This window comes from Moschus berezovskii, chromosome 15 (genome assembly GCF_049115385.1).
Source record: "Moschus berezovskii isolate FMDL1 chromosome 15, NW_MosBer_1.0, whole genome shotgun sequence".
Classification (NCBI taxonomy): Eukaryota; Metazoa; Chordata; class Mammalia; order Artiodactyla; family Moschidae; genus Moschus; species Moschus berezovskii.
Window position 1 is genome coordinate 46,806,022 of NC_142474.1, and position 12,048 is coordinate 46,818,069.

Genomic DNA, 12,048 nt, shown 5'->3' on the forward strand with positions numbered 1-12,048 from the left:
TCTGAGCTCTTCCAGCATGGCATCTGCCCCAGCCCTTGCTCATCAGCATCTGACATCCAGTTCAGGTTGGGGGTGGGAGAGGGGGCAGAGGGCACCCAGGAGACCAGAGCCCTTCCAACAAGGCCCGACCTCCCCTACCCCAAGTTTCCCTGACGGTCTGACCACCATATCGCCTATCGCCACTGTTCAGATGCGTTCCTTGTGCCCAGGTGAAGCTAGCGGAATAGTCATTCATCCATTCATTCCACAAATATTGATCCCATGACTGCTAAATTCCAGGAGCTGTTCTAGGCCCTGAGGACACACCAGCAAATGGGACAGGCTAGGTTCCTGTCCTCGGGAAACCCAACTGAGTTCATGCTGAAAGTGCTCTCAAGGGAGGAGGTATAGACATATAGTTATGACTGGCTTGGGGCTTCCCTGATGGCTCAGATGGTAAAGAACCTGCCTGCAATGCAGGAAATGTGGGTTGAGTCCTCAGTGAAGGGAATGGCAACCCACTCCAGTATTCTTGCCTGGAGAATCCCCATGGACAGAGGAGCCTGGCAGCTTATATAGTTCATGGGATCTCAAAGAGTCTGACATGACTGAGCGACTAACACTTTCACTTTTCATCACTGACTTGCCTTGTTGTATGGCAGAAACCTACACAATATTGTACAGGATATATTCTCCAATTAAATAAATTTAAAACAAAAAGAGCTCTCAAGTTTCCTTTCATTAAAATAATGCTTCTGAGACCACCCACAAAATTCAGTCTTCTGGACCTTATCCAAAATCTCAGAAATCAGAACCTCTGAGGAGTGGGGCCTTGAGAGATGTATTTTACCACACAAACCAACACATTTCTATATACTTTCTTTTTCTATTATTTGGGCACACTGTGTGGCTTGTGGGATCTTAGTTCCCCAATCAGGGATCGAAACTGGGTTCCCTGCAGTGGAAGCACCAAATTCTAACCACTGGATCACCAGAGAAGTCCCTTTTTTTCCCCCTAAGAAATTTCTATATATTTTAAAGTTTAAAATTGCTGTCATAGTATATGTGTGCATGTGTATTTTGCTGAGAATAAAAATGCCTCAATAGAAGATCATTTGGGAAAGGTAAATTCTTGATAAATTTGTATAAAACCCTGTAAGAAATATATAGGCAAGAACATCTATATATATAGTGAGATGAATTTAACCTGATCAACTGAAACATAATAAAAGACTTTTCCAGATTAAAAAAAAATAATGCTGCTAACACTGGGTAAGCTCCCAGCTGGTTGTGAGCCTCTGGGACGGTCACACTTCAGGGCCTCATATTCCTTAACTAACATGAGAGCATCAGACGGCCTATTTCCAGTGTTGCCTCTGGCTCCAAATGCCAGCAAGTATCTGAATTAGGACAGAGTGCTCAGTGCACTTGGAACTGGGAGGGAAACGGTCGTTCACCTTGGCATACGTTCTCCATCTCCTCCCTCCCCACCGCCCCCCTCCAAAAGCACAGAGCATGAGGATCAACAGAAACCCAGTCTTCCTGTCCAGGACCATCGCGGAGAACAAGGTCTGATGTCAACACAAACCATGACTAAGCGGAGCCCCAGTGCTCATTCTCCTCAATACTGCGGTTGTACCACCTTTCTGCTAATTGGGAAGGTAAGCCAAGATGCAGCTAACTACATCCTGCGCCCGTCACACTGCCCACGGCCCCCACCTGCTGTGGCCCAGAGTCTGCAAAGGCACAGATACTATAGCAAATACTTCCCCTTAGCAAAGTCCCTCTTTGTAAATCTCTCCCTCTTGGCAATAAGGGATGGAAGTTCCAGGCCCTAGGATTCTGGAGACTGGACACTCTGAAACTGCCCAATGCTACAGCTCTGCTTGGAAGCTGGTTGTCCCCGAATCAAACACAGTGCATCTCGGGAGGACACAGAGAGGGCATCTGACACGGTCGCCAGCGCGGTGGCAGCGTCTCCGGGGTATTTTCCACCAGGAGCGGCAGAGCTTGCTGCCCCCACTTACTCTGGGTCCTGCACGGAGCCGCCCACGCAGTGGAACCTCTCGGGCACCGTCTTCCAGTCTTTGGCCATCTTCACCATGGCACCTGCATCGAGGACCCCGTAGCCAAAGAGGTGATTAAACTCCAGGCCGACCCCATTCCTCCGCCACTGATGGACCTCGTCGTGAAGCTGGTTCCGCTTGGAGGTGAGCACAGTCAGATGCTGCATGTCTCTCCAGGTCAGACCAAGGCTGCGGACCGGAGGCAGGGAATTCAAGGACAAGGGCATGGGACAGGGGTGAAGGGAAGGAAAAAGAGACACAATGACTAAGATTTTGGAACATCTATGAACCCCCAAGTCAAGGGAGGATTATCCATGCATTATTTATAATATAGGTATAGCTGTACATCAGTTAAAAGTCTTACCTTTATTACTTAAATATATTTCAAATTCAAAAGCTGACACACACTGGGATGGCTAAAATGAAAAATGCTGACAATACCAAGTGCTGACAAAGATGAGGGACAACTGAGTATTTTGCAGATGGGAGTGTAAATTATTGCAAATACTTTGGAAAACAGTTTGACTCTATCTTTTAATGTTGCCCACATGCCTAAGCTGTGGCCCACAAGTTCCATTTCTAGGTGTATAGCCAACAGAAATGTGTGTAAATATTCACCAGACACACATGTACTGGAAATGTCCATAAGCCCGAACTATGAAATCCCCAAATGCCCATCCACAGTAAAGTGAATAAGCCAACTGAGATGTATTTATTGGAGACATGGAACACTGCACTGCAGTGAGAATGAACTATAGCTACTCAGAATAACTGGGATGAAGAGAATGCTGACCCAAAGAAGTCAGACACAGAGGGGAACAAACTATACGATTCCAGTCACTTAAAGAAGAAAAACAGGCACAACGAATGTGTGCTGTCAGAAGTCAGGTTAGTTGTGGGTCTTGCACAGGCGGTGTTTGGAAGGGACACAAGGGGCTTCTGGGTGCTGGCTGAGCTTTGTTTCTGGACCTGAGTGTTGGCTACTTGCAAATATTCCATTTGGGAACATGGGCTGTCAGTTCTTCAAGAGCAGAGACAACAGCCACAATATCTGTCCCCCCAGGGCCCAAGATGGCCCTCCTCAGCACACTCTTCATTCAGCAAATAAACACGTTGGCTTGCAGAAGTGTCTTTGGAAATTAGTGTCTACTATGACTCAACGTCTGTGTTTTCAAACTGTCAGCCATGACCCATTTGTGGGCTAGAAGGTAGACTGACTGCATGGGCTGTGTATCTGGGTTGCACAGTAAAATCATTTGTGGGACATTTAAGACCAAACCGCTCCGGCCACATCTTAGACTAAGCAAATCAGAATTTCTGGGAGGGGGACCCAGGTTTGGGAAATTGTTAACACTTCTCAGGTCATTCCAGGAGACAGCTGAGGTTGAGAACCAGGTTCTTTATGAATGAAGCTGTCAAGAGTGGAAGAGAACAGAAAAGAATGACAGTGTGACTGTAATATGGGGAAAGTGTGTGTGTCTGTGTTATGTGTTGGGTTGGAATACAAAATGTATTTCTCACTGAGTCATGGTCAACAATGTTGGAAAAACCTTGCACCACAGTTCTCCTCAGAATTAAATGATTCAAAGAACATCACTCATTTGATAAAATCTCATCACTGGCAGGTTTCATTGGTTCAAAGCTTTGAATCAGAGCCAGAAGACGCTAGTGATTCATACACTCTTGAAATGTAGAGTTTCAGGTTTTAAGGAGAAAGTTTCAAGGAATGTCAATGCTTATTTGAAAAATTTAAGAACATATTTATTTTGAACATATGGTCCCCTTTACACATGGACTAGGTGAACAGCATGAAATTTCCTGACGTTGATTGTGGCTGAAAGCTCAGTGCTTTGGTGGAACAGGATTCTGAATTCATTTAACCCAAAAGTGTTGATAAACCCAAAAAGTGTTGATAACCCAAAAGTGTTGATAAACTGCTAACTTCAGGGTAATCAGAGGGCTGGCTGGCAGGTGAAGCAGCTCTCACCTTTGCAAGGGGTTCTGCCACAATAATGTGCTAAGCTTCCTGAAGGACCCCATTAGACCTTTTTCCATGGATTTAGTCTCATGGGGCACATGAGAGAGAAAGAATATGTTAGAACAAGGATGTTCTCATTTCTAAACTAAATCAGAGCAAGGCCCATATTCAGGCATCATAATTTGTGACAGGGGTTGAACAACCATTTGCTTATGCCTGAAGAGTAACACTGAGTCCCTCCTATTTTTGCATTCTGAGCAACTTCTGAATTGACAGAAGATGTGCATATATGCTAAGTTGCTTCAGTCATGCCTGACTCTTTGTGACCCCAGGCTCCTCTCCATGGGATTCTCCAGGCAAGAATACTGGAGTGGGTTGTCATGCCCTTCTCCAGGGGGTCTTCCCAACCCAGGGATCAAACTCACGTCTCTTTACATTTCCTGCATTGGCAGGCGGGTTCTTTATCACTAGCACCACCTGGGAAGGCCTGACAGAAGACAGTGTGTTAGTGTTAGTAGTTCAGTTGTGTCCAACTTTTTGGGACCCCATGGACTGTAGCCTGCCAGGCTCCTCTGTCCATGGAATTCTCCAGGCAAGAATATTGGAGTGGGCTGATATTCCCTTTGCCAGGGGGATCTTCCTGACCCAGGGATTGAACCCGGGTCTCCTGCATTGCAGCCAGATTATTTACTGTCTGAGCCACTAGGGAAGCCCCATTGTGTAAAACAGGGATCTCACAACCTACTTCAAGCTTTAATCCTACTACGGCAGCTCAAGGGTTGTAGGTGACACCTATTAACTAATACAAAATAAATGTATAGAATACCTACAGTATGGAAGTCACTGTGTTCAGTGTTACAGGTGAGGAATAGGTCATGCTTTTAAATAGTTTATATAAGAGTTGGAAAAGTAAGACAGATTACGGAAAAGCACTGCACAGTGAAGTGATTCTATGAGCATCTATCGAGTGTGTATCATGTCCAGGCTCTGCACTAGTTCTGAACAGGCTGTGGAAAGGTCTCAGAGCCTATAGTCTGAGGGGACAGACAGACAGACAGCTCAATATTTAAAAAAGGGAGAGCTGAGCTCCCTCGCTGTCATGCCAAGGGAGCCAACAATGGGTCCCCAGAGTTATCCCAAGGAGAGCATCTCACAGAATGTGGACCAGCTTTGGAACCATGTGGGGACCTGTGACAAACATGGATTCCTGGTCTCAAGCTCAGATCTCCGGCATCAGATCCTCCTGAGGATGCACACTTCGGACAGCGCCCAGGTGATGCTTCTGTGCACGGGGTTTGAGAACACGGGTCTGACATGGTGGTTCACAGCCTTGGCTGCACGTGTGGACAGCGTGAACACAACGATGACGTCAGACAGGACCCAGAATTGTTGCTTCCATGGACCTGTCCATACATCTGCCAAAGGCTTGAAGGATCCAGAAGCAGGAGAAGGCAAGTATTACTCAGGTGATAAACTTTAAAAAGCACAGGAGGTCAGGAGCCCTGAGTGTCAGGGAGGGAGAGCCAGGGACTGAGGCAGGAGAGAACCATATGTTAGAACATCAGAACTTTATCTGAGGAACAGATATGAAGGCAGAGGCGCTTGAGCTGATCTTTAGAAACATCACCCAGAGAAGGAATTAAGATGTGTGGGACTGGAAGGAAGTCATATTTAACAGCAGTATGGAGGAATCTCTCAGACATAACGTTGAACCAAAATGCCCATACTGATACTTAGGTGATTGTTTCCTGATTTGGATCCTGGTTACATGGATGTGTAAGGCTTCCCTGGTGGCTCAGATGGTAAGGAGTCCGCCTGCAATGCAGGAGATATGGGTTCGATCCCTGGGTGGAGAAGATCCCCTGGAGAAGGAAATGGCTACCCACTCCAGTAGTCTTGCCTGGAGAATCCCATGGACAGAGGAGCCTGGTGGGCTACAGTCCATTGGGTCTCAAAGAGTCAGACACGTCTGAGTGACTAACACCAATAATACATGGGTGTGTTAACTTTATAAGAAGTCTCTGAGCTGTCAATAACATGTGTGCACTTGTTTCTGTGTCTGTTATACTTTGATGGGGCTTACATGACAAAATCATTCCTTGGAAGGTCACTTTCGGAAACACTGCTCTAGCCCAGAACGTGGGCTGATTTACTATGTATGGTTCTCTTGGGCCAGAAGTTTGCCTCCTTATGATCCCCTCAGAACCCCACAGTAACTCTGGTGTCATGGAGAGAACCCCACATATGGGAAGGTAGCTGTGTGTGTGTGTGTTAAGTCACTTCAGTCATGTCCAACTCTCTGCGACCCTGTGGACTGCAGCCCTCCAGGCTCTTCTATCCAAGGGATTCTCCAGGCAAGAATACTGGAGTTGGTTGCCATTTCCTTCTCCAGGGGATCTTCCCGACCCTGGGATCGAACCTGCATCTCTTCCATCTCTTGCATTGGCAGGCTGGTTCTTTACCACTAGCGCCACCAAACCCCCACTAGAGATATCCTGTGAAACTTCTCTTATATTGGACTCCTTGGGAAATGTGAGCAATGATCTCTGGGGAATCAAGAAGGTATTTTCAAGCATTTGGCAGAAAAGCATTTTATGAGATTAAACAACAAAGTGATGACTGGTCAGGACAGAGGACTGGGTTCCCTTTGTCCCCTGGAGCCACAGAGATGGTCCTTCTCCCTCTTTCATGGTCCTGATGGGCAGATGTTTTAGACAGGATGATTTGTTTACTGCATTCAGGTTGTTTTGGAAAAGCTTTCCCGTTGGCCCTCCGAGTGGGAAACAGCTCTGACTGCTGCCACATATGTCCCCAAGAACTCCCAGGTGCCTGTCTGAACACAAAGAGAGGTAAGCTGCAGGAAGTGTTCACAAAGACAGCCTTCTGGCCTCCTCCCTCTGGGCTCTCTCCCGGGGCTATTTCATGCTGATCAGAGGTTTTAACTCCTGGCTTTGTTGTTCAGTCGCTCAGTGGTTTCTGACTCTTTGCGACCCCATGGACTGCAGCACGACAGGCTTCCCTATCTTTCACCATCTCCAGGAGTTTGCTCAAACTCTTGTCCATTGAGAGTTTGTCCGTGATTCCATCCAGCCATCTCACCCTCTGTCGACCCCTTCTCCTCCTGCCCTCAATCTTTTCCAGCATCAGGATCTTTTTCAAGGAGTCAGCTCTTCGCATCAGGTGGCCAAAGTATTGGAGCTTCAGCTTCATCCTTCCAATGAATATTGGAGCCCTTTTGCCCACTGAAAAGTCTTGGGCTTTACCACCCCAGGAAGGGCTTATGCAGCCCACTCTCTTGCCTTGATTTGGAATAAACTCTGAGGCAAGATTTACATTCCAGAACTCCCCCTGGAGTCAGGCTGAGGCTAGAACCTTTGGAATTGCATCCTTGCTCAGATCCTTTCCCATCTCTAACCTGCTTCCTCTCTTTCCCAATGGTCTCTGCTGGGAGCCCATTCTTAATGAATCGCACCAAACTCTAATCTCAGGGTTTTCAACCCAGGTGGCTGGTGTTTTGAGAAATCTGAGGACTGGCTTCCAAGATGGGTTTGAACCACCTACTACCAGGTATCATTTTCCCCACTGTTTATGGCAAGCGTGTGCTCAGTTGATGACCACTGCTCCAAAATGAAGTATGCCTAAGCAGTGACTGCATTCTTTTCTGTAAGGAAAGCTGCAAGTGTGGTAAAGAATGAGGAATACTTGTTGCAGAGCCCACAAATCTGTTGAAAGTTCTAGCAGCCTGCTCAAGCACTTTGATGGATCTAGATGTCACTTTGTTGGCATATAGGATTCCCAGGTAGCTCAGTGGTAAAAAACTCACCTGCCAATGCAGGAGACATAAGAGACGTGGGTTCAATCCCTAGGTCGGGAAGATCCCCTGGAGAAGGGCATGGCAACCCATTCCAGTATTCTTGCCTGGAGAATCCCATGGACAGAGGAGCCTGGTAGGCTAAGTTGTTGGCATATATACCTGGGCAAGTGACTTTTTGCTTGTCAGAATCCAGGGAGACTTTAAGGAGAGTTCTGCCCTCTTTTATTTAAGGGGAGACAAGAAACTCCTTCTTATTTCCTGTCCTCTGTGAGACTCTGTGGCAGGAGCAGCCTCCCTCTGCTTGTCTGCTCCCAACCAGAGTGAGCGAGACCAACTCAGACTTCAGGACCCAGCAGGTCCTGAGAAGAAGAGTTTCATTTTTAGGAAATGCACATAATATGTAAGTTTTTTTGGTCTTGGTGCTTAATAGGAAGGTTTAATGGGAAGAGAGTGTCCATTTCTTCTTTCTTAAATTTTCCACCTGAGTTTTGTTAACAGAATCAAAGTTTGGCTTGGCCCAAAGACAGAAGTCATCCCCAATTTGTAAAAGGAGGATAACGATGCCTTTTTCTGCTTGAAGGCATAGGGGTTGGACTAGATAATCTTTTGAAGTCCTTTCCTATTCTAGGAATCAGCTCTTACCTCCTTTGCAAGTCAGAAAATGCACTGAATCTGTGGAGAGTCAAGCAGGGCTGCCTGAAGATTGATGCTAGAAGCTCTGGTTGCCTAGCAACAGCTGACAGGGATGGGAACTCAACTTCCCTTCTCCAGGAGCCAGAATCCAACTTCTTACAAGTTTCTGGTTCTGTATTCTTGGATAATTCCTTGCACAGTGGGCATCTGCACTTACACCACATGAATGTTGCCTGAAGCCACAAGTTCATTGCTCAAACCAAAGGCCAGTCTCTGGTTTGCACTAAGACAGGTGAGCGGGTGGGCAGGGACCTCTGCTGGTGCTCAAATCCAAGGTGGGTCCAGCAGCAGTGATGTGTGGCTTCTCCGTGGGATGGTGAGAACAGAGAGGGTGGGCGCCTCTAACCGGTAGCTGGAAGGTAGTAGCAAAGCCCATTTCTTGGACTACACTGTGTGACTTTGCCCACATTGTCTCAGTATTAAAGTGAGTTCACCATATAAGTTAACAAATCTGGAGCGAGAACATCCTGTTTCCATGACATGTTCTGAAAACCTTGCTAGATAATCAGCTTGGCAATGATCTTTCATTTAGCTGATTGGGAGTATTATTAGAGGGAAACAGCCATGAAATCCACAGAGGAAAGAAAATATCTCTGTGCCCCCATGTGTGATTGGGTGTTGGACTCTTGTGCTCTCTAGGGATGTAGTTTTGTGGGATGTGTGTGTGTGTGTGATTAGCAACACCCAGCAGAGTTCATTGGCCCTGACTTTTTACTGACTCTCACACCCACTTTTGTCTCCATGGACACTTGGTGTTGGGTTGGGAGACTTGTGTTAGTTCACCCTGCAGGGCTGGCCCTTGGTCCCGAGTTGGAAACATACTTAGCCTCTAAAGCCAGTGCGAACACTCCAGCTGCTTCAGGAGCGGCCGCGGATGTCCCAGAATGCCTCAGGGTGCAGTTGCCATATAAATCTGTGGTTGCCTGGAGGGGGAGAGAGTGAGGAATGAATGAAGAAGCCCCACTGCTTTAAACCCAGAACAACACAGAGCAGAAGATCTTCTGTTTCTTTCACTTAAAGTCTGCCTTGTTCTGAAGATGATTTAGATGGAGGCAAGAAAAACCTTAGCACTCATGTATTTATTTTGCCAGACAATTTTATCTGAGCTTCCTAGTAGCCTATGGAAAAAGGGAAACACAGTCATTTATAGTTACAGTGTCCATAAGATTCAAGCAAGTCAACCGTTTAGAGCGGCAACTCTGCAGCTAGTCTAATAAAGAGATATTTATTTTCTGGACCCTAAAAGGAAACATTATAGGTGAAAAGTGGCAAGCCAATACCACCATCATACTCAATGCAATGGTGGGGTTTGTTAAAATGAGATTGGCTCAGAAAGCTCAGGGCCACTTCATCAACAAATTCTTTTCCCTTCAGGAAAAAAGAGTGGCATTCGTAAAGAGGAAAAATGAAACAAGTTTAGCTAAAGTTTGCCTAGAGGGACAGCCATTAAAGAGAAAATGTTACGTTGCCTACATCTAAAATCCACCAAGATATTCTGGAACACGGTGAGCAAGACAACTGCTGCATCAGTGATTACCCCAAGTGGGGAGGCTGATCAGCTGAGTTTTAAAGGATTTTACAGAGAAAATCCTCGTCTTCAATGTTTGTGAGAGACAGGGTTTTCATTAAGATTGTTTATAAACCATGAGAATACTCATTTCTCCTGTTTGTCTGTAGGCTCCTTGAGTGGGTCTATTATTTTGCAGAACAAAGCATCAGGGCAGTTTAAAATCATCTCCTGGGGAAAATGATTATATTCAAAGAGAATTCAGTGCCCCTCCCCAGCTGGAGTAGAGTCACAGACAGGGGTTGAGGACAGAGTGATACCACTGGAAGGCCCTTGGGGCAGCTTCTGGGGAGTGTTTGGGAGAAGGCTTATGCAGAACAAGATTGGGGCTACCTGTGCTCGTCCCTTTCTGCCCACACAGCTCAGAAGATGAGAGAGTGAAGCCTCTTTCTACTTGGGAGGAACTGACACATTTTCCATTCTCCCCAAGACTAAGGAGAGCTGAGGGGGCTCATGGGAGAAATCGGGGGGGTTCATGGTGGAGCCAGGCTAAGGTCTGGGTCTCTTGCAGGGAAGGGACTTCTGCCAGCTCATGTGAGAGCCGGTCGGGTGGAGCCCAGGCAGGACCTTGGGACTGAAGGGCTAGTTGTTCCTGCCTTTCTCACAACCCAGGAGGGGGTGGTGGCTAGGCAGAATGTAGCCCAGCCCGACTACTGAGTCACCCACTAAATTCCTGGATTGGAGGACTGAGAAAAGGCTGTATGCCTAGCGGACCTGGAAAATTCATGTTAAACCTAGGTGCCCAGGAAGGAAGAGTTGCTCAGAAGAGTACAATAAATGTCTATGATTCTTAAACTTTTGGTTTGCTCAACTGTGGACCCAGTTTAAAATATTATGAAACACACTACTCTTAATTTGCAAAAACACACATGTGCCCACTTCTGGGGAGGTCTAGGGACCGGGAAAAGTCCATCCGTGAATGCCATTTCTAAATTACACTAATAAAGGAATGCGGTCTTGGCTCAGATGAGGTGCAGGTGTGATGCTCCAGTTCTTAATATTAGTTACCTTATAAACAACGTGCTGGGGCAACATCTTGGTAAACTAGAGTTCATAATTATCTGTAAGCCAGAACAATGAACAGTGAAATCTATGGGCCATGAGCGGGAAGGAGGTCATGGCGTTCTTGTTTTTCGTGAGGCCTTGACCTTCATAACAAAGCATCACCAGCCTGGAAGAGGAGGGCATCTCCCCTCAGAACAGGGGCTGACGCTTTGAAGGAGGCCCCTCCTTCCATGACATCACCGTGTCTGCGTATGACGTCACTAAGGTCCTTGCGCACCCGTGGCCCTCACTCACCACGCCGGCCTCGGGGTTCCGCTTGCGCCCGTTGCTGAACGTGGAGGCCAGCGTGGAGGAGCAGCTCTCGTCGTAGAGTGCGGTCCTGCCGTCGTTGATGGCCGAGTTGATGGAGATGGTCCACATGCTCGATGCGTAGCCGTCGCAGTTGCAGTCATCGTAGCTGCCGCCGTCGCCCGAGGCCCACACGTAGATGCTGCCTTTGCCCCCGCGGCCCTGGGGTGGGGGACAGAGAGAGATGCACGGGCTGCAGCGGGGTCCGCCTGGCCTCTTAAGCAGTAGAACCCAAGGACTGGCTTGGTTTCTATCTGTCCTTGAAAACCACTGTCCTTCTGGACAGGCACCCTGAGAATTTTTCTTTTCAGGAAGGATTCAATGTAAAGTCATCTCAATTTACATTTACTCTTGGAATAACAAGGTGGGAAAGGCTGGAAGAATCTCCTTAAAACTGGCAAATGGACTGCTTTTTTAACATTGATAATCCTCATGGTAAAAAGTCAAAGTATATGGAAAGGAAAATGAAAAAAACAAATCCCTCTGCATGTAATTCTTACATATTCTTCCAGGCATTTTTCAGCAAAAATGCAAATGTACCTGTAAATTTATACTTAGCTATGTAAGATGGAAAAGATATTCATATATAGCTTCCGTT

General features: G+C 46.8%; 1 protein-coding gene across 1 annotated transcript in view; it reads right to left on the reverse strand.

Moving 5' to 3' along the window:
• Positions 1-12,048, reverse strand: part of PCSK2 (proprotein convertase subtilisin/kexin type 2) — a 104,795-nt gene that overhangs the window by 2,150 nt on the left and 90,597 nt on the right. Inside the window, exons 8-10 of the mRNA XM_088843662.1 lie at positions 11,397-11,612; positions 9,353-9,453; positions 2,007-2,234 (exon numbers count right to left, since the gene is read on the reverse strand). Of these exons, the coding sequence (XP_088699788.1) occupies positions 2,007-2,234; positions 9,353-9,453; positions 11,397-11,612 (545 nt within the window). The remainder of the gene's footprint in view (positions 1-2,006; positions 2,235-9,352; positions 9,454-11,396; positions 11,613-12,048) is intronic.